This window comes from Diachasma alloeum, unplaced genomic scaffold (genome assembly GCF_001412515.2).
Source record: "Diachasma alloeum isolate Michigan unplaced genomic scaffold, Dall2.0 Dall_scaffold_00201, whole genome shotgun sequence".
In the NCBI taxonomy this organism is placed as follows: Eukaryota; Metazoa; Arthropoda; class Insecta; order Hymenoptera; family Braconidae; genus Diachasma; species Diachasma alloeum.
In genome coordinates, this window is record NW_021680366.1 from 1044824 (window position 1) to 1068180 (window position 23357).

General features: G+C 35.8%; 2 protein-coding genes across 2 annotated transcripts in view; both read left to right on the forward strand.

Annotated features, from left to right (window-relative positions):
* LOC107035822 overlaps positions 1-1232 on the forward strand; it is a 2968-nt gene extending 1736 nt beyond the window's left edge. The window contains exons 2-3 of the mRNA XM_015253417.2: positions 708-896; positions 980-1232. Coding sequence (XP_015108903.1) covers positions 708-896; positions 980-1120 — 330 coding nt within the window. The 3' untranslated portion in view covers positions 1121-1232. The remainder of the gene's footprint in view (positions 1-707; positions 897-979) is intronic.
* Positions 1233-2453: 1221 nt separating this feature from the next.
* LOC107035841 (coiled-coil domain-containing protein 170) lies at positions 2454-22545 on the forward strand. The gene is made up of 12 exons (XM_015253440.1): positions 2454-2549; positions 4938-5030; positions 5113-5244; positions 5863-6321; positions 7900-8044; positions 8134-8306; positions 10464-10664; positions 11242-11385; positions 14848-15011; positions 15078-15186; positions 16918-17324; positions 21203-22545. Exons 1-12 carry the CDS (start codon positions 2454-2456, stop codon positions 21348-21350), a joined length of 2271 nt encoding a protein of 756 aa, XP_015108926.1. The 3' UTR covers positions 21351-22545.
* The last annotated feature ends 812 nt before the right edge of the window (positions 22546-23357 follow it).

A 23357-nucleotide genomic window follows, 5' to 3' on the forward strand; every position in this document is an offset into this window, starting at 1 on the left:
CCCCCCCCCCATTATTATCTCGTGTTCTCTTGTTTTCAATCCCCTACTTTTATTAATTGCACTTTTACTTCTATATTTTTGTGTTGCATCGTAGTATTTTACATTTGTCTTCCTGTCAATTTGATGAATTTTAAGTACAGGCCACCCTTTTCCGAACTCACCCCTTTATTGAAAACAACAGATCCAAAAATCCTTAAAATATCACACAAATTTATCATAAGTAGTAGATTAAATATCTAAAATCAAAGATAGTAAGAAGCGTAAATCATTAGATTAAGTTAATAGAACATTACTGATAGTGTAAATCAATCCTGTAGATTTAAGCACTTATTTCTCAGAGGGATATTTTCTATAAAAATTCCTCGACTTCAATTTTCTCAGTTGTTTCATGTGTTAATGAAACAAGAAGAAAAATCGATTGAAAGAACCTTTGGAAATCGTATAGAAATTTTTTCTTTGAGGAATTCTACTAGAACAAGCCTCAATCGAACAGATGTATAGAAAAGGAAAAATTGTGCTCATTTTTTCTATGAAATAGTTTCCTTTGGACGTTTTCTATAAAATAAAATCGACCAAAGACGAATAGAATTTTCAATAGAACTTCAATAGAAACCCAGTCGCATTTTCTATCGAATTCGCGAGGTCTCTATGAAATTTTTTTCGGGTGTATTGATATCAACTCCGATTGTCATTCTCGATCCTTGCAGTCACCAAACCCCCTGCAATCAGAACCACCGAAGATGATCTGGGACAGCATAAAAACACAAGTTGTCAAGGTAGACGTCCCAGCTAGAGGCGCTGCCTCTACTCCTGGTGGTGCTCCTCCTCCTCCTGGTGGTGCTCCAAGGAAAGGCACTGTGCCCCCCAGATTGATTGCTAAGATGAAGAAATTCCAGGTAAACTCTCCACTCATCCTTTAAAAAACACGACTTAATTTTTGTAACAAGACAAGAGATCATCCGTTTATTTTTTTCTGCAGCAACCAGGCTGGAGAACCACCCCAGTATACCTCATGGGAGGAACCCCCGACAAAATCATGTTCGGTGCCACTGTCGCCCTCTTAGTGTATGGACTCTATGGTGTTGCCGAGTTTGTGGCCGAACACATCAATGATAAATAAATAAATTATGAATGATGAAATCACCCGGTAGAACTGTAAAATATCTTAAAAAATTAGAAATGTCAAACATTCATTCGTAATAAACAAATAAACGATACCTTTTCTTCATCCATATCCTCAAATTTTATTTTTCTGATGAGAGACAATGTGGGTCACAGAACCGCATTCACTAATCGCTATACAATAGTGCTCTCCCTAACCAGAGGGTGAGCTCTACTGCAGTCTAGAATCATATTGCCTAAGTAGACGAAGGGATCCAAGGATGACAGCCTTCTGCATTTGGCCAGCTAATATGAAGGCATTACGCCTATAGGCTCGGATCGTTTCGAGCGCAGATATGAAGGACTGCTTTATTCCCCGCGGAGCGCTAATAATGAGGACAATCAATTTTACTCTGAATCCCCGGTTCGGTTGGCGTAGTTCAAACAAGAGTGGTTGATACTTGAGCCGCTTGTCCTCTTAGTTGTTATATTGCTCTCACCTGGAGCCGAGAACTCAATGACATAGATGATTTTGTCATCGAAATCAAAAAGAACAATGGCATGTTTGGTAGTAGCGATAGGCCTGACAGTCGCGAATGAGAAGAAAACATTCATTCAATCATTCATTCATTCATTTCGTTTATTATTATTATTATTATTATTATTGAAAATTCACATCTCCACTATCATTCAACATCGCGGTATGAAATCGGTTGGAATTAATGGGACATTCAAAGGCATTATCACCCATCTTGAGTGAGAAAAGGGCATATAATTTCTCTATCGGAGAAAAGTGGTTGATTGAATGGCGCGAAAATAAGAGCCAATTATTTTGAACACAAAATACCGACATTTACAACAACAGCTAAAGTAGACCCCCTCAAGCAAAATGGATAACAAGAAAATCGACCGACAACTTCACTTCCTTCTTTCCCACCTTCACATTCAAACCTTCATCTCTTCCAATCCGAAGTAAACACATCATCCTCCCAATTCTCCTGTTTTGATGCAATGTAAAAACCAAATATTGCTCTCTCTGGACATTGTCGTCTGGGTATGCAAATACCCGAGTGCAATGGCGTCGACAGCAACCTTGAGCCTCGCGTGTTGACATTCAATCGGAGGGAGGCCAACACTTTTACACACTACCCCTCGCGTCTGCACGTGCGTTCGAACCTGTTCTGTTCCGTTCTTTCTGTTCTCATTAACATGAAAAAAATGTCCGGGGATTACTCATGAGCCCGAGAACAAGTTTGTCTCAAGATGTTGAGTTTATATAAATCATTCGAAAAAGTTTAATCAGCTGGGGCTAATCTTGTGGGGCAGAAGGGAGGATTAACTAGATATAGACGATGGCGAGTTCTGAAGAATCTCCGAAGGAGACTCCGGGGAACACCGAGGAGGATCTCAGGATTTTTGAAACTCTCTGTATTTCATCACCAGACAAGGTCATAAAAAACAGAAAAATCAGAATAAATACGCACTTATTTTTAGTTTCGTCAGTCCACGAGTAAAATTTTCACATTTTGTAACAGTTAGAATAAATGAAATAAAAAAATTTGCTTTATTTTGTGTTTTGTTCCTTTTGTTTTTTTTGTTTTCTCAATTTTAATTTGATTGATGGATTCAATTGGATTTTTCATAAACAATAGTTTGACGTCAAGAAATATTGACCTGTGAGAATAAGGGCGCGTTGCCATAGTATTCCATCCGATCGATTTTTCACCTGTTCACGTCCAAGTATAGAGTATACTTCTTCAAATTCTTCGTAATGACACGAGACATTCAAATATCATTAACATTGTTGCACTGTTAGTTATTGCGGAAACGGGGAATTTTTTGTGTTCAGTATTTTGTAGCAATGGGCATTTTTCAGAATTAGCTGTCGCTTCTTCTTGGATATACGGGATCGTGTATTGTACCGAGAGTGTTGTCACGAAATGCCCTATCACGAGTCGTAGACCGATTTACATGTATATGGTTGGATAGTTTGTGCGCCGGCTTCATCTCACGGTTTTCGTAATTTTATTGACAATTTTAGGGACTGCATTTTTTTGCGATGATGAAATACTAAAACTCTTTTATTGTTTGGATTTTTTGCGCTAGTTGCCTCCAATTTTCCATGATTTTTGCAATTGACGTAAATTAAACTAAAAAACCAATGATCTAAAACATTTCTCATTTTTGCTTCGGAATGAAAACTTTGTAAGCGTGATTTTTTGGGGGGGAAATGCCTAGAAATGTCATGAAACGTGAATAAATTATGGTTTTAAGAAATGACTGTATGTATGAATATGTCGATAAATAAAAACGCAAATTATTTCCAAAAAAGTGGCTTTTACGTGTCACTAAACGTATTTGACGCTGAAGAAATCGTAAAATACGCTTCTATTACGGTCCTATTTTACGATTTACTTATGCGTAATTTACGAGCAAAACATCGTATTTTACGTTTGAAATAACTTTTTTTAAATCCTCGTTAATTACGAATAAATTAATTACCAATAAGTAGTTAATTATGAATAAGTAAACTAAAAAACTGGAAAAATCATTGTAATTAACGAATACGAAATCGTAAATTGTTTTACGGCTATTTTGAGTGTAATTTAACACTCCAACATCAAGCACAAAAAACTCTTCAGAAAGCGTAAAAGACGACTTCTCGAACGTAATTTCCGTTTTTTTCTTAGTTTAGATTTTTTTGTAATTGCAAAAAAAAAATACTGTTCGTCAGACGGTCGAAAAAAAATCTTTCTAACTCATATACGGAGGGAAATATTCAATAAAAATTACGTATCTTTCCCGTAATTCCGGAGCGAAATGTGGATGTAGGAAATTTTACGGAACTGTCAGGGAATTTTTCCAGAGCATTCCGTAATTTTTACTGAACATTTTTCTCCGTGTATGATCGCAGCCCTCGCCTTTGTGTCCGGCTCATATTTGCTACAAAACCGCACGGATGAAAAAATTTAATATTCACGTCCGTCGGAGTAAAAGAGTGATGGGAATAAGTACAAAATTTGCTTTTTTGAAGATTATAACTTCGTCGTAAATTATTTATAAACAATAAATTTTACATTATGGAAATGATTTTGTTCGAAGCTTACGAAATTCGAAAATATCTAGAATCTGGACGGGAATCGATTTTTAACTACAAAAATTAGAAATCTGCACTTTCGATAATTTCCAATAAAGTTATGAATTTATTCGATTAACCTTTCATTTCTGAGAAGTAGAAGAAATAAACATAGTGAACTAGTTGTGATATTCGCCTGTTAATTGTTAAATAACAATTTAATGAATTAATATTAATTTGTTTCCTTGACTTGCCGATCTCTGTGGAAAAAGAATTTTAAACAATTTCCATTATCTATTTACAATAAGAGAATCTTTAAAAAACATAAATTTCTCATGAAATCAATCATCTGGAAGAGAAAACCAAAAGTTTTTTGGAAGAGAACACATCATTTTTTCATCTAGTCATTAAATAAACTATATTGTTAGGAATTTACTTATCGATTTATTTTACAATATCATTATTTTTTCAATTCTCATTTTTATTATGCATTCAAGTATGAGAATTAGATCGTTGGAAATCAGCGCTTCCATAGTATATCACGAGACTATTGTCGGCGCAATCGCACGATTCTCTTCAATTTTCTATCTCAAAATTAGCAACAGATTTTTTTTTCACCAATTGAAATCGAATCAATTTCGTACGAATGATTTATCGACTCGAGGAGTTGGACGATGAACTTCCTCGAGATGTTGAACTATCGTTCGAGATGAAATGAGGAAAAAGTATTGGGTCACTTATCGATTCAACAATATTCCAGTTAGAGCAGGAAGATATGACCCACGATGTCACGACGTGCCTGAAGAGCGAATTGGCGGTATTGGAGTACAAACGAGATCGACTTTCAGCTGAAGTGAGTCTTTGTATTTAACAAATTGGTGATCGTAATTGTTTGATTTGTTCTGGGGATGTGTGAGTGTCTGTTTGTTCTGCAGCTGGAGGAAATGAAGTCTACGGTGAGATCGAGGGACGCGCGGGTGCTGGAGTTACAGGTGGAGGCTGATCAATTGAGAGAACAGGCTGCCAGGCAGAACTCCATCATTTCTAGTCTCAAGAAGAGAATACAGGTGATACAATTCAATTGTATACTGTTAAAAATTTTCTGGAAATTGTGGAAATTTTTATCGTGTTCAAGTTCCACGGAAATTTCAGGAAATTTTGTAATTGAAAAACCAAATAGTCCATTGATTTTCTGGTCAAATGATCTGGCAATCAATAAAATACTTGATTTTTTAGTTCAATTATTCTGTGAAAATTCAGAATAATCAGGAAAATTCGGGGAAAATTGAAAATTCATATCATTTTGTTTCTGAATATTTCTCTCCATGTGGAAGATACTATTACGATTTTTTTCTATAACCGTGGCGGCACGAATTTACTAAGTTTCTTCTCTCACATTTTATTATAAAAATAAACAATAATACAACGAAGAAAATTTCCATAAAAACTGGAAATCCATTGATGTTTCCTATTAAAATATCAATCAAACAATGACAAGTTGAGATTTCTCGATGTTCAATAGAATTTCTCGGAGAAAGTGCTAGGTTTTTCCGTCAATTTTTTTCATCCGTAGTGTCCTGACATTTTCCCCTACAATCCCTCATAATCAAGATAATTGAACTTTCAACAAAATTTCCAAACAGGAATGCTATATTTTGTTGAAACTCATTATTATTTTTTCTCAGGATCTAGAGGAACGTGAGAGGAATCTCTACGCCACCCAAGGCAGAAGCGAGATAACTCTGCAGAGTCTCCAACGAGATCTGAAATATCACGAGGAAAAACATCGAGAGTATGAGAAAAAAAATTGTCAATTGGAGCATCACATGTCGGAGGAGATCGAGATGAAAGAACGTGCGCGTTTGAATCTCCACGATTTTGTTCGCCGCTTGGCGCACGCACTGAACAGTGAATTTTGTGACAGCACTCATCACAGTCCGGAACTGGTGATTCACAAGGCTGAGGAGTTGGTTCAAGAGGTCAATAGGCTGCGTACGAAGACAACGACCGTGGAAAGCCACTTGACAACAGTTGAAGTGGAAGGAAAGAGCCTCCGCGATGCCCTAGATAGAGCCAATATCGACAGAGATCAAATGCAGCGACAGATATCTACGCTCAACACCGAACTAGATCGTCTTCGCCAGGTGAAAGTGAAGCATGCCTCATAAATCTCAAACAATGATGACATTTTAAGCTATTTTTAATGTGTCGACATCTTAGTTGTTACCGAATTTTTGGGGTTGAGTAATCTCGGAAAAATCTCATGTCACAAAAAACTCAACGGAAGTTGCACAGTCATGTGTACATCAGGGATAGCCAATTCCATAATTTATAATCACGGCTAAATATTAAAGTCGTCAATTAGTTAACATCACCCTTAAATTTTTTAATTCTTTAAGCATCGTCTATTTAAATATTCAAATGTTTAAGTATTTTATCTCTCTATATATATAAATAAAAAAATACGGCGAAAAATTCAGGGGACGCTGCACGGAGAGAAATATTCAAGAAAAATTACGGAACATTTCACGTAATCCGCAAGCGAGAATCGTTTTCAGTGAATTTCTATAAGAATATAAGAGAATAAATCTGAAACGTTCAGCAAAATTTTCGGGTCTGTGACCGAAAAAATACGAAAAAGTCACGTAATTTTTCTGGAAGTTGTAAAATCTAACAGAAACTTCAAGACTTATTATGCCTCAGAACATGAAAATTCTTGTTTAAGAATTTTTACGAAAAGTTCCGGAAAAATTACAGAACGTGTTGTTAAAATTTCCCCCTCACGGTGACTCATGGCTAGCCGTGAGGCGTCGGACGGACGAGTAATTTTTACGGAACAGATCGTAGAATTTACGTGACGATTGACACTTTTTATTGAATTTTACTTCGCTCCCAGATTACGTTTCGAAACGTAATTTTTACGTCTTTTTTCTGGTAATTTTTATTGAATATTTCTCTCCGTGTGGATGTCTGTATTTATAAGGGATGTCTATATGAGGGGGTGGTCATAAAGGGGATATCGATATTTATGGAGGATTACTATATTAGGGGGTGCTCATATGGGAGATGTTTATGGGTACGGTCACACCGCTGCGGTCACACGGTCGGGGGGGGGGAGCGAGCGAAGCGAGCAGGAGGGGGGAGGGGCAAAGCCCCCCCGGGTTGGCGAGCGGAGCGAGCAGGGGGCAAAGCCCCCCCGGGTTGGCGAGCGGAGCGAGCAAGGGGCAAAGCCCCCTAGTTAATCAATAATTTAGGTAGAAAAGTTGACGATTATTTGGGTAATCAGAAGTCCCCGTTTAAGACATTGGAATTATTTACTTAAGGGGTAACGGAAGCGGTCCGTAAAATGACGGGCCCTAATACATATAAAGTAAAAACTGATACCTGAATTTGTTCGCTGAAGTATAACGAACACTTTGAAAAAAAAAAACGTTAAAATCGGAGGAAAACTGTGGTGTCAGGAGCATTTTTAAGCCAAAAACGTGAAAAACTACATTTTTGGTGGATGTACGGGGCAAAACGGGTGGGGTCCAAAATTTTTCTTACTTTGTAATATATCCCTCCATATCCCAAAAGTCGTGTAATGTCTCTTAAGACCGAGCGAAGACTTGAATTTCACCGCGGTCTCCCCTCAATTCAATTTACTTCATCTGAAATTCAATGAAAATCATCTTCCACTCGATTTGAGAATTTTAACGAATGACATTCATCGATTATTCTAGGACAAGGAGTGTCTGGAGATGCAGTACAGAGTAGCGGAGAGAGAAAATAACGAGCTCAGGGACAAATTGGTGAATGCTAACAGAAGTCTCACCAGTGCCACAGGAAATGTTACCAACCAGGAAGCTATTATTTGTCAGCTACGAGGTACGTATATCATGTATGTATAATCGTAATTGCATGGGTGGTTATTGTTATTGTTAGCAACGAGTTGTAATACAATAGGAATAATGCAGATGACTTGAAAAATCGTGAGGAAAAGGCACAGAGGGCACAGAATGAAATGCGTCATTTTCTCGAGTCCCTGGCGATTCTTTTGAGCACACCGAGTCGTTTCGTTGAGTCCCATGAGAATGCCGTCAAGGACAGGATACGGGAGATTTTGGCTGACGCCAAGGATCAGGCGCTGGTGAGATATTATTATTATTATCATTATTACAGTTGTTGGTTAATGTTGAAATGAGATTTTTGCGAATCTGGGAACTTGTTGGCGGCAATAAAAATGCGGAGAGAAATATTCAGTACAAATTACGGAACAATTCACGTAATCCGCAATGGGGAATCGTTTTCCGGCAATTCTTATAGAAATGGAAGAGGAGAAATCTGAAACGTTCAGTGAATTTTCAGGTTCATCACCGAACAAAATACGACATTGTCACGTAATTTTTCCCGAAGAAGTAAAATCTTACAGAAACTTGCCGACTTATTATGCCTCCAAAATCAAAAATTCTTGAACGTTCAACAATTTTTATGAAGCTGGTGAGTTATTTCTACGTTCCGTTCCGTAAAATTTCTCAATCGTTGGGGAAAAATTACGGAACGACTTTTTGTCCGCACAGCGGTGAGTCATTAGACGGCTGGTTAATTTTTACAGAACAAGTCGTAGAATTTCCGTGGCGATTCGTACAATTTCAGTTCCAACTCACAATTTTTATTGAATTTTACTTCGCTCGCGGATTACGTTTCGAAACGTAACTTTTACGTTATTTTCCGATAATTTTTGTTGAATTTTTTCTCCGTGAATGCCAAGTGTAAAAAATTCAAGATGATTCTGAAAGAAATAACGATTTTTTGCAAATATCTTCCTTGCAACATGCATGAATTGCTATTGAACAAGTAAGCGAAGGATTGATTGCGCGTCTTTACCTTTTTCGAAACAAAGATAAATTTATATCGATTAATTATCAGCGACATATCAAAATTTCCTCCGTGCGAAAATGATTCCTGATGTTAGTAATGAAGAATGTCATTAGTCATGTTCAGAAGAGTTGAATTACAAGAGAATTATGGAGAATTACAAGAATTACAACAGTTAGTGAAAATTCAAAGCAATAATTCACATTTCAGCATTTTTTTGTGTAATTTCCTATCCAAATGTAGCTCGTCCATCTATAGGGCAGCGTCCATCTACTGGGTAGCTTATCCTACTAAATTTTTATAATGAATAACATATTTCGAACTCAACGAAATTGATGAGAAACAGTCAGAGCGGTTTTCTCATTAGGGAAAGTACTAGATTTTTCTATCGAGTTTTCTCATACACGAGTTCTCGGTCCTATCGGTAAATGAAGTCTTCAGGAAAATTTTGCTGGCTCATTTAACCATTTCAGTACTGATTTATCCCCATACTGATAATAAATCCTGAAGTATTTCCAGTTCTAGCCATTGAGTCGGAAAAGTCCACTTGACGATTCTTTACTCAAAAGATTTTTCTCATTAGTTGTAATCATGTTTGAATGACAAACCGATTACGTATCAGGAGTTGAGTGCTGCAGCAAGATAATTAAATTTTATTTGCAGATGAAATGATTGATACTGTTAATTGATATTTTACAATGGTGCTTGCCTCTACTACAGTTAAAGGATATAACCAAAACGAACAGAAGAAGAAGAATTGATATTCTATTATTGAATGTGTAAAGACAGGCACGCGGAATAAATCATTTCGCTTCAATTTCTCGCAATTGGATTTGAGTTCAGTAGCGTATTGACCTGTTTTCAATGAATATCTCGGAATCTAAGGACATAGCAAAATTTTTAATAGAAGGTTTTTTGTAGACCCGACTGAGAGCTACAATAAATGTCATTACCAAAATTTCGCTATCTCCCTTAGATTCAGAAATATTCCTCAAAAACTCAACTGGGAGATAAGTCGACTTAAATTGTTTTACCACTTCGCTAGTGAATTACTTATCGTAAAAATTTGATGAAATCAGCAAAACGAGATAAGTCAATTTGGTTTGAAGATGTAGTGTTAGTCAATACCTCGAATACAAAAAAAGGAGAGAAAGAACATTTGGCCAATTCTTCAGCACTGATGCGAATTCTTTTTACCTTGATACCTGATTTACTGGGAATTTTGATGATATAATTCAGTCCATTCCGATTCCAAAAAGAATATCTCCTTTCGTAGAATGTCTATCTTATCTCGATTGCCTCCACTTGCGCAACAATTTTTCCCCTTTCCTGCAGAGAATTTTCATTGATAGTTCAATATTCTTCAACTCGTCTTTTTACGATTTTCAATTATTGCCGATACATTATTTCGTATTGACAATGATTACAGAGAATTCAAAGTCTCAAAGATAAAGTGAATGCAACAACGGAATCAGCAGGTCGTCAAACAGAATTGGTCGAGTCGAGTCTGATAAAGATGAGAAACCTCGAGGAGGATCGTGCCGTTCTGGAGGCAAAAATTCACAAATTGGAGTCTGAACTCACCAGTTGTGAGCTCACCAAAGAGTCACTGCGGAGGGACAAACAGAGCGTAAGAGAATAATTACAATGAGAATTATGGAAGGGGATACATTTCGACGAATTATATACATATATTTTTTATTTAATCATTCAAACTATGTGGTTTATTCTGCTATAAAAAAAATTACAAAAATACAAATGTGTTTACAAAATAATTCTTTAGGCACTATTCGTAACGATTTACATCACTTCTTCAAATATTCAATCCTGAGGAGTTCAAGAGGGAATCAATATGTTTGAGAACATTTCTATTCAATTTCACGAATTATATTCATTGTAGAAATATCAGAAGACATTTTTCATTCCAAGAAATGCCCGAAACAAATAAATTACAAACAAATTAAAAATTAAAGGCAACCTAGCGCATTCGCTAGGAAAATTCTGTTGATTTTTTCTCACATTTCCCAAATACTAAAAAGTTTTCATAAAAAAAAGATTAGTTTAAACTTTTCCTTTTATTCTCCCCTCCACAATTGCCTAATAATCGAAAAAAAGACGAAACGACGAAATGAGGGGACAAATGAGAATTGAGAAACACAATGGATTTTTTCACTGAAGTCAACAAGTCAACATATTTTTTTTTTCAGTTTCAAATATTCCTAGAGCGTCTGGGCAAGGCCATGCAGATGGACGAAATTTCCCAGGAGATCGGCCTTGACTTACAGACCGAGGCATTACTCGTACGTGCCGAGCAATTGGCCCGCTTAGAGACCGACAAACTCGTTGACAAGGTGAAAGATAATGACACAAAAAAAACCATTGCAGTGATGAGTGAAATATTTCGGTGGTTTTCATATGTATCGCTTTCATAACTGTCGTCTTTCATTGTCTGTCTTTCTTTGTCTTGTTATTGTTTTTTGTTTGTGTGGCTTTCTACAGCTAGTCTACAACTACACGACATTTCCCAGGATTCGACGGGAGCGGTCGTTCGAGCTTCCTTGTCTCAAAGAAGTAAGCGTGTAGACAGGAGAATCTTTGAAATCACACGCACAAAAAAAAATAATAGAAAAAGCTAGCGAATTCGGTGGACAATTCTGTTGGATTTCTATTGAACTTTCTATCAGTTCTAGTGAAATATTCTATACAACTTATTCGATTGAGATAGTTTCTATACAATTCCCTCGGCTCAAATTTTCTAAGTTTTCTGTTTAATGTTTTTTATGAAAAGAAACGAAAAATAGACAAAAAACAAGAGGCACGTATGAAAAAATCGTATAGAATTTCTGTAGGATTTTCCTATATGATATTCGGATATTTCTATACGGATATTTTTTATACAAAATATTTCTATACGACTTCTATAGGTTCGATTCTCTACGACCCACTGCCACATGTGTAGAAACATTTCGTATGGAGTTGCGACATTTCTCTACGTTTTTCTCTGAAATGTTTAGACACCTTTCGTATGAATCCAAAAATTCATGTAAAAATTTAGGTATAGAAAATACTCGTATAGAAATGTCCGAATATCATATACGGAAATCCTATAGAATTTCTATACGCAATTCGTATAGAAAATTTCTATACGATGTTTTCATACTGGGGTACCTCGATTTTTGCACAAGCTAGAGTGATTACAAAATTTTTTATGAAAAAAAGGGAAAACAGGAATTTCTCGAAAACTTTGTATGAACGGGTGTATATTTTGATTGATTTAGATAGAAAACATCGAGACGAGTATTTGGAAAACAAAAAATCGAAATCAGTCCACTAGTTTTGAAGATTTTTTTGCGGAAAGGAATTTAACAATGAATAACTTTAGTCTTAGTCTTCATTAAGACCTACCAAAATTTCAAATTTTTTAGAATTACTTTAACCACTTAGTTACACAAAATTTCTATTTTTTTGTTTGATTTTCTTGATGAAAAGAAACGAAAAATAGAATTAAAAAACATGGAAAATTGGAGCCGAGGAAGTTCTATAGAAAATATCTCAATAGAATAAGTTGTATGGAATCGGCCAAAAACTAACGGAAAATTCCATAGAAATTCAATAGAAATGTCTAGCAAATTTGCTAGGTTTTTTGATTGAATTTTTTCTTACGTGCACTTAGAATTTTTCTTATGAGTGTTTTTAGCAGCCAACAAACGTAACACCATTCGATATCCATTACCGTTAATGTCACAGTCAATGCCACCAGCAGCTTTCCGCGTGTTTAATGCGGGTAAATAATATTTTGTTAATAATTCGTCCATTCAACCCACCGACGAGATTGTTAATACTCTTTTTCGTCATTGGGGATTGATAATTTCCCAAATGACTGATTAAGCAAATTAATGTTTTAAAAATGGAAAATCTCAGCCATGTGCTAGTTAATGCCATTTGGAAAAATCACGTACAGTAGTAATGTCATTGAATAATAATGATCAGAATGATTAGATCACCCACAAAATGCGAAATAAATCGAATCATGATTCATTCCATCAGATATCGTACGCAAATCCGGTCTCTAAATTTTCGTTAAATTTTTGGTTTCATTCGAATACTTGTACATAAAAAAGATTTCTTGACTAGTTGAGATCCCGTGGTTCAAATAATAATTGAAAATGATTAAGAGGCGAAATTGAACAAGTTTGGCTCTAAATCCTTCGATCAAATTTAACATCAGTAGCGAAGTGGTAAAATGGTGCAAGTCAATTTTGACTATTGACCAGTCTTCAATAAATATCTCGGAATCTAAGGAAGATGGCAAAATTTTTGTTGTAACCTTTTTTGTAGAGCCTATTGAAAGCTATAATAAGCTTTATTACGAAAATTTCGCTATCTCCCTTAGATTCGGAAATATTCCTGAAAAACTCAACTGGGAGATGAGTCGACTTGAACCGTTTTGAGATGTTCAAAAATGTCTAAACAAAAGGAAAATATAGTTTCTGTATCAAAAATTTTCTTAATTAACAAAAAATCATTTTAATTTTTTTCCTTCACCTTAACTTCACAGTGAAAATCGGAAAATGAATCTTCAAACGTTAATTTATGCCCGTTTGTCATTTTTGTTTCTGAATGGCAACTTTGTAATCGCAGAAATTGAAGTTCCCAATTTTTTGTTTTAGGGTAACTAAATATGGTCTAAAAAGTTCGAATATGCAATTTTTAAATGGTCTCTCCATGCATGTGATCTTTTTTCTTCATTTTTTAAAAATTTTCTTGAAAGAGATCAATCGAATTTCAGGAATTTTTCCGTGAATATAGACTTTAATAAGCCCTATTCGGTGACACAAATTACAATTCGATTTTTCATATAGATTCGAGATAATTTATATTTTTTCAAAAAACGATTCTTCAACGATGACTCAACAATTGTCATCAAAATGGAATTAGTCATGGCTTAAAAACTGACGAAGGCGAAGAATACAATCACACGAGTCCGAAAAGTTGTTTTCGAGCTCATGACGAAAATAATTAAATCTTCTTATCTTCTTAAGAATAATTAATATTCTTTAAATATTAAAATATTTAAATAATTAAATTGGGATTAAATAATTCATCGAACATCCAAATTTACTTTTTTCTTATCTGACGTTTTCGTTACCCGGAGCTGGTGCACCCGGGCCTTATTCCAGAAAATTGCAATGGAAAATATCTCAGTAGAATAAATCGTATTAAAATTCTATATGTAGATATTTCCATCGGAATAGTTCACTGCTCTCATATACATTATAGGAAACACGTAATTTCAAATGTTTCTGTTTTCAATTCTCCATTTTCGAAATAATCACGTAAATAATAGATTTCTTATACCCCGCTCTACTCAATTCATTCTTCTCCACTTAAATAGTAACTATTTTCACATTATCGAAGTGCCATGAGATTGATAAATAATTAATGTCCCAATTGCCAACAAATTCATGAATTTTCCTTTGTCCTAGAATTTTTCTTATTTTTCTGAATTTTCACATAATAATTGAACTGAAAAATAAAGTATTTTATTGATTTCCAGATCATTTGAACAGAAAATCAATGGAATATTTGATTTTTAGATAACAAGATTTCCATGAATTTTAGTAGAGCATGAACACGATAAAAATCTCCGCAATTTGGCCCGGAAAATTCAGACGAAAATTTTTAACACTGTGGGCTCCCCTTAAATTGACAATCCAATGATTAAAAATCTGCAGTGCCCCTCCCAATTCCGTCACCACCAGTAAAACGAATCGGAATATTCTTGGAATATTAAATTGCCCTGAATGTTGCAGACATCCGTGGTGTATCAACTCCAGCGTCGCGTGAGGACACTCCGTGAGCAATTGCAGCGTCGAGACTTGCACCTGGATCTGCTCCGTAGAAAACTCTCGTTGCAGGAAGACGGCGTGAGAATAAAATCCATCCTGCAGGCCGAAAGGGATGAAGCCAATCTCCGGTAAATTTATCTCGACGTAATTGGCCATGTTATTAAATGATATTTACAATATCATTACTATTTCAGGGCCAAGAAAGCGGCAAAACAAGTGGAGCGTTTGCAGATCCAATTGGCAGAAGAAAAGTCGCGAAATCGAGAGCTCAGTACTCAACTGACCGAGGCGGCTGATTACAAGGTTAATGAACACATAATTCTAGGATATGATAGTAATTTTATGATAATGATCTCATCCAATTATTAATTGTAAAAATTGTTTTTCAACTGTATTTCATTTTTTAATTTAAATAGTATTTACTACTTTATTCCACCAGTGTATTATTTCAATGAAATTAAATGGGCAAATTTATTTTTCATAACGAAAAGGGCAAACAGGACTCATATCACATTTGAATGTTCACATCAAATTTCTCTATTTATTTCAAAGTTATGAAATACGATCATCTTAGGATATTTTCCTCGACTATTCCAAGTAGATTTTTCTACATAATATTATACACAAATGGAAAAATTTTATTGAGAAATCTACCAAACTCGGAAATTCTATTGGAAATTCTATTGGCTTTCCATTAACTTTTTATTGAAACCTCTATCAGTTTTTCGCCGATTCTATTGAAGATTTTCCGAGTTTTTCTACTCGTTTTTTCAATGAAATATTTCCTATTCATCATTTCTATTGAAAAAAAACGCACAGAAAAAATGCGCAATTTTTTAATACAAATTCAATGGAATTTCAATTTTTCTGTAAATTTCTTTTTCGAAACACCGCCGCATATCGTTTTTCTTTAATTACACTTGACTGGCTGACCGTAAAAATTCAAGAAAATTTGATCTTAACAATTCAGTAGCGAAGTGGTAAAAGGAGATAAGTCAATTTTGACTATTGACCAGTTTTCAATCAATATCTTGACATCTAAGGAAGATGGCAAAATTTTTGATATAACCTCTTTTGTGGAGCCGATTGAGTGCTACAACAAATGTAATTACAAAAATTTCGCTATCTCCCTTGGATTCGGAAATATTCCTCAAAAACTCAACTGGGAGATAAGTCGACTTATCTCCGTTTACCACTTCACTACTGAACTAAAGTGTCTAAAAAATTATAGTCGTTTTTGGAACAATATATTTCCCAAAATTCCTACAGAAAACAAATTATTTCGAACAGATGAATTATTTTTCCTATGTTAACTGAAATTAACTGAAATCACGATGCGACGTTGTCGGAATCTCGCTAAACGCGCCCGGGTACTGTAGAGTGAATTCGGCAACGCTAAAGCCTAAGTAACACAGCGGGGAATCCCCGCGGAGGTGACCAGAGTCGCAGGGACGCGTTTGACCAATTAGGGTTAAGAATATTCAAGTACTTTGGCTATTTCTTCTCCAGCGCAATGTTTTTTTACTTTTGTAGTCGAGCATCTAAGCGTGAAAAAAGAATTAGAAAGTTTACTCTTGCAGGAAGATTGATGAATTAAATTACAAATTGCAAATTTTGAAAATTTCGAGCATTTTCTATAAATAATTTATGAACAATCAATTTTCCACCATAAAAATCATTTGTTCCGAATCGTAATAAATGTATTCATATTCAGAATGTTACCAGAAATCGATTTCATGCCTAAAAAAATGAGATTTTCAAAAGTTTAAACAGTTTCAATTGTTTATTAATTTCATTATTTATCAATTTAATTGATAAATTTGTCAGTGTGGTCTGTACCAAACTGTAAAAAATAATTGGATATCCTTAAGTACCAATGCTCTTTCATTTGCAATACTTCATAAATTAAAATAATTTCATATGAAATTTTTCTCATTAAAAATTTTCAACTACTGTTCAATCAGTCATGCTTGAGTGCAATTAAAATTCTTAGTTTCCTCAACAACTTCTGAAAAAAGCAAATGAATTTTTTAGATCGCAGCATTGGAGCGTAGCAGAAAAATTGAGGAACTACAGAAGCGTCTGGTAGAGAGTGAAATGTTGAGAACACGATACACTAGAAAGTTCGGTCTCCTCAAGGATCAAATGCGTACGACAACGGAGAGCGCTGATCAGGAGAGATCGATAAATGATCACTCGCTTCAACTGTTGAGGGACGAGTTGGCTCAGGTCAAGCAGAATTTGGGGGAGGTAACGAGGAGAGAGTCACAGCTACAGAGTTTCCGTGTCTCTGTTGCCAAAATACTCAACGAACCCATCTGCACACCCGACTACGAGATAATATCGCGTTTACAAAAGTTGGTGGCTGCACACAGGGATTTCACAATGTTGTCGAGGAGGTACGATGAGCCACTGGAGACTAGTCCGTCGAGGTGTACGAGGTGAGCATTCATCTTATCATCTCTTTTTTTTCAATATTTTCCAGTGGTTTTCTTCTTCCTTTTTCCCCTTTTGCCTCCGAATGGAAACTTCGTATTCATCAAATCAAAAATTTCCAATTTTTCGTGTCAGGATAACCTATTCGAGCATTTTTCGTTATATTATGTACGGATATTTTCGATCGTATTGCAGACGCAACTGTAGTTAAGGTTTCCAGGAATATCCGGGAATCCCCGGCAGATAGTGATTTATTTTTCACTATCAGTTTCCGCTGGAATGAAAAAATCTTCAAAAAATGTTGCTATCTCTCTTAAATTCGGAGATGTTTCTCAGAAATTCAATTACCAATTCAGTCGACTCGTGACGTTTTTTAATTACCACGTTACTACCGGATTAATCTAGTATTCATCAAATATATCAGTTTATCGAAACTATCGAACATTAAAATTGATCAATAAAGGCGCAAATGAATAGATAAGTAATAAATGAAGAGATGACATTGAAGTTCATAAATCGTGTCGGGAAAATTTATGAAAGTTATAGACGTCAATGATACATATTGCAAATAGCCTTTTTTCGGGATAACTTTGGTTTTCTCAGTATGGTTTGAACCCATTGATAAATCGATTATCATAACAGATATATTTTTGCCAAGAACGACCTAAATTTGAAGTGATTGGTTCGGTTGATTTTGATCTCGTCTGTGTGCGTGATATCTTATTGATAAAAAATGGAAGGTTTCCTAGCCAGCGGAGTATTGTTCGTCATCATCACCTCGAAATAGAATGTACTAAAGGTCACGAATGTAACAATGGAGATAGAATTTTTCATCGCAACCGATTTCATTGAAGGCTCTGGATATTTCGTTGGACTGATACGCATAATTTACAGTTGGAAAGAAGAACTTATGGAAATCAATCGTAGAAATACTTTCGACTATTTGCATCGTAAAATTGTCCAGAAAATTATGCAAATTATCAGCTCAGTTGGGAGAGCACCCGATGCATAATCTGAAGGCCCCGGGTTCAAATCCCGGTCTGGACTATCCATTTTTTCAGTAAAAAGTTTCTGGTTATTCATATTGAGAATAATCCCGGTTCCTCTCCTACCTCATCCAAATCCCATCCAATAATTTCCTATGACGTCACAAAGATGTGGAACGCTCTATAAATTCCCTTCTTTAATGTAATTTCTGTTTCGACCCGTCGCGAAGTTAAAAATCCGGTTGGGTCGGGAAGTTGAAAATTATCCATGCAGAATCCGTGTTTTTTTAATCCTAGATTGGTTACCCTATGAGGTAAACTGCGCCTTTTCTTTAATTACAATTGACTGGCTAACCGGAAAAATAAAAAAAAAATTGTCTTTATCAATTGAAGGGTTTAAAAAAGTAGAGTACTTTTTAGAAAAACATATTTTCCAAAATTTCTAAAGAAAATAAATTATTTCGGACAGATGAATTATTTTTTCCCATGTTAAATGAAATTGCCCACAACGCGACGTTGCCGGAAACTCGCTAAAATCGCTCGGGCAGTGTATAGTGAATTCGACAACGCTAAAGCCTAAATAACACGGCGGGGAATCCCCGCGGAGGTAACCAAGTCGCAGGGTCGCGTTTGGTGACCAGATTAGGGTTAATAAACAGAAAAAAGGGAATTGGTCGGGAATCGTTGCGATGAAAAGTAAAATTAATGTATCTGAGAAAAATAAAAAATAAAAAATTTCATGAGATAGTAATGAATATTCAATAAATATCCAAAATTGAAAATTTTTCTTTCGTAGTTATTTAAATAGGAAAAAGTGGGCCTTTGGGGGGCGACTTCGGGTTAAAGTAGAGGGTTGAAATTTTTAGATTTTTTAAAATTATTTGGAGATGGTCTGGAGGCGCAACGGTGTAAATTCCAAAAAGGGATGTTTAAGAATTACTAGGGTCACACTTGCTTCCCAAGACTCGGAATGGGAGTGAGCGCAGTGAGCAACCCACAATCCAGTCGAATTTTCAAAATATAGCACTTACCCTTATAGAAAAATGCTATTTTTTCCGATGAAAAAGTGAAAATGACTTGGAGCATCTAATGAAAAAACTAGAGAACTTCTTCCAATTCATGAAAATTTTGTATTAACAACTTCGATATTTGCGCTAAACTTTAGTCGACATTTAACGTCCAAACTTTAATCGTTTCAGTAATACCGTTTCAATGCCACATACTTTTTTTATCATTGAATTTCGAAGGTGACCCGCAGATTAGATATCGATACAACAGATGTATTTCACATCAATAACCGAAAACAACCCGATAAACTTCTCTCGTTTCATTTGATTTTCCCAAAATCAATCAATACCAGCTATAAGGTGTATTCAAGGCTCAGGGCATTCGAATAGTATTGCAGAAAAAAAAACATTCGAAAAAAGTCAATATTTGTGGATTTCAACGATTAATTTCATTTGATGAAAAAAAAACATATCGGCGCAATGAAAAAATTCAGAAGAAAATTTATAATGAAATACAACTCTCCCTAGACCTTCAGTATTTTTCCCATTGTGTTACATTCCATTTTCTTCATTATTTCATGCATTTCACATGCATTTATATGCATTTTACAATTCCATTATAGCAGCAGCGTCAAAAAAAATTTTTCCGTATTGCTTCTCACTTTTCCCACTCCCGGGATTGATATTGACTCTTCCGCAAACTGGTAAAAATGAAAATCACTACGGAAAAATATCGTTCGCGTCTAGTGCCACTGGGGTTTTTGGCTCGTGTGATTGGCACACCTCGTCTTCGGCTCGGCGCACTAAGCTCACATGAGCCGGAAACCCCAGTGGCCCTCGACACAAAATATACTATTTTCGTCCATGTGATAAACCGTATTTTTTGGCTGCGTGTCTATAAATCCCAGCCTACGGCCGGAATGACAAAATAGTACATTTCGATACGAGTGGGACGAAATTTCTAAAAGTGTGTCCAACAATATTTTTTGCCAGTATTTTCCCTCACAAATAAACGAAAATATTTTTCGCTTACAAGTACGCGAAAAGGCACATTTCAGCACGAGGTGAACGTAGCAGCAGTGTTAAAAGAGTGTTTTCCGACCTGTGGGAGGTATCTCACGTCTCCCAAGAGTCAAGGAACACTTTTCCCACGAGTGTCGAATCCTATTTTTCATCAGAATGTGCGTAAAATTTCAATTTACGCACGAGTGATGGAAATAGTATATTTCGATACGAGTGCGGAAAAGTGTTTTTTGGCTCGTGGGAGGTTTATATTACGAACCGAAGGCGCGCGATATAATCCTACGAGTCAAAAAACACTTCCCATGAGTATCGAACTATATTTTTCATCACAATGTGACGTAAAAGTTACTTTTTCGCACAGCGTGATGAAAACACTTTTCCGCACAAGTGATGTAAAACACTTTTATGCCTCTAGGGACAGAAAATATCGTGTGCCACACGGCAATAAAAGTATTTTCTGACTCATGTGATTATAACGTCCCATTCGTCAGAAAATACTTTTACTCCCTAGAAGCACAATATACTATTACACACTCGTATCGAAATATACTATTTCGTGATACCTGCCTGAAAAGTGTTCTTTCCGAAATGGTTTAGTGTGGATAAAGTGGTTGTTTTCCGCACGACATGCGTAAAGTGAATTCCCGTGCGTAAAGTTTCGTTTTACGAACTAGGAACACAACATACTATTTTGTCGCACAGCGTCTGTAAACCCGTTCCACCTGTGTAAATTGCCGGTTTACAGGCAGGTGTGCTACAAAATGCCATTACATAAATATGATTTGACCCTATAAATAAATAACAAAATACGCAAAATAAATAAATGAATAATAAACAAATAACGCATGACTAAAAAATGTGTTTCAGCATTCATCCAGTCCACTCGGTCCACCCGCCTCGTTCCCCGGGCTCTCGCTGCACGAGATACGACGACAGTGGCTACGCGGACCCTCCCGATCTTCACGACATAGACGACGAGTACAAACGCCCAGTTCGAAGCAGCCTCCTACCATGACCCCGGTCAAAATTCACCATATAATCCCCAAGCACCTCGATTCATCGGAATTCCTCACTCACCCCATCTCCTTAATGTGTTCAAATAATAGTAGACTTAATGGCACCGGCCATTAAGCCTCCAATGGCACAATTAGTCTCCCGTAAGGCACTCGTTTATGCCCGAGTAAACGAGTGACATTTACATTCCCAATAAATACCAGACTAACCGTAATAAAAATAATTAATTGTAAATGAGAGAGAAAATTATTGCCAGCCTACTGGTAATAAAATTAAAAAGAAAATTATTTCCCTTTTCTTTCTCTTAGCTAACACGTAGTAATTTTTGTATTTAAACACGTATACAATATCACCTGGAGGAGTACTGAAGGATAGAGGGAGAAAATACGAGAATTGTGGAGAGGAGAGGAACATTGTGAGTGGTACAACCGCATTCCACGAGGCAGACGCTCACGAGCCAGTTGAGAGACCCCCAGACTACTCGACACTCATACAAACCAGAAAAAATACCAGCGGAAGTCCAGGGAAATATGTGTACACGTACACATCGTAGATACTATTTCATTTGTGTGGAAATTACGAGGATAGGACAATTCAACAATTTTCGGTGTCACTGTGTGAATGCCTCATGGGTTTTCACTGAATAGGAAAAAACTACGTGAGCCCATGGTTTATTGCACACACTGTACAACGGGACAAAAAATCCCACGGCATTGCCATGTCCTCCTTACCTCGACTCGAAAAATAATATAATGCAGAGATTAATGAAATAGTGTTATTAGGCACTACGAGGCCAACAGGAAACAAAAACCGTTGGGTTTTCCATTTCTTGCTTCTTCGTTGCATCTTTGTTACAATTATTATCCGGAAATGGCGGATAATCTTATCTTATTTACTTGGATCAGTGAAAATTGGATGTTGTAAAAGTTTGTATCTAAAAATTTTGTTATCAAAATTTCAAACTTGAAACGTTTGTTGGGTGAAGCACTGTCAAGAAGCGTGATTCAGTGATTTCAATTTCATTTTCATTAACATCTTAGTGAATTGAATTATTTGTTGATGGAATAAATGTTATGTGGGACGTCGTCGCTATGAGTGAATGTATTCATTTTAGTGAAATAAAATACTTGTTTTCTCCGACTACGTTATTTCGTTCAATCTTCAAATCATGAATTGTAACCAATTATTAATTTAGTAATATTATGAGAGCTTGAACCTTACAACAAATAAGGATCGAAGAGACCAGATCGTTATTACCAGATTGAGAATTGGACACAATTTCCTAATAACAAAGGAATGATGCAGAGGAATTATGACAGTGAAATGTATCGTAACGAACCGCCCAAAATGTGCAGACATCAGAAGGAACATGAAATTAACAGAGGAACTAGACAAAATACTAAATGAGAAAAAATACTGAAAAAATATTGAAACTACTCAAACTAATGAAAATATACCATTTCAAACTTGAAACGTTTGTTGGGTAAAGCACTGTCAAGAAGCGTGATTCAGTGATTTCAATTTCATTTTCATTAACATCTTAGTGAATTGAATTATTTGTTGATGGAATAAATGTTATGTGGGACGTCGTCGCTATGAGTGAATGTATTCATTTTAGTGAAATAAAATACTTGTTTTCTCCGACTACGTTATTTCGTTCAATCTTCAAATCATGAATTGTGACCAATTATTAATTTAGTAATACTATGAGAGGTTGAACCTTACAACAAATAAGGATCGAAGAGACCAGATCGTTATTACCAGATTGAGAATTGGACACAATTTCCTAATAACAAAGGAATGATGCAGAGGAATTATGACAGTGAAATGTATCGTAACGAACCGCCCAAAATGTGCAGACATCAGAAGGAACATGAAATTAACAGAGGAACTAGACAAAATACTAAATGAGAAAAAATACTGAAAAAATATTGAAACTACTCAAACTAATGAAAATATACCATTTCAAACTTGAAACGTTTGTTGGGTAAAGGACTGTCAAGAAGCG

What these genes read in the sequence shown, in the direction of transcription:
- LOC107035841 (XM_015253440.1), top strand. Translation starts at nt 2,454, where the DNA reads ATGGCGAGTTCTGAAGAATCTCCGAAGGAGACTCCGGGGAACACCGAG. An exon ending in ACGCCAAGGATCAGGCGCTG is followed by an intron (nt 8,307 to 10,463) that starts GTGAGATATTAT and finishes CAATGATTACAG; the next exon opens with AGAATTCAAAGTCTCAAAGA. An exon ending in TGCGGAGGGACAAACAGAGC is followed by an intron (nt 10,665 to 11,241) that starts GTAAGAGAATAA and finishes TTTTTTTTTCAG; the next exon opens with TTTCAAATATTCCTAGAGCG.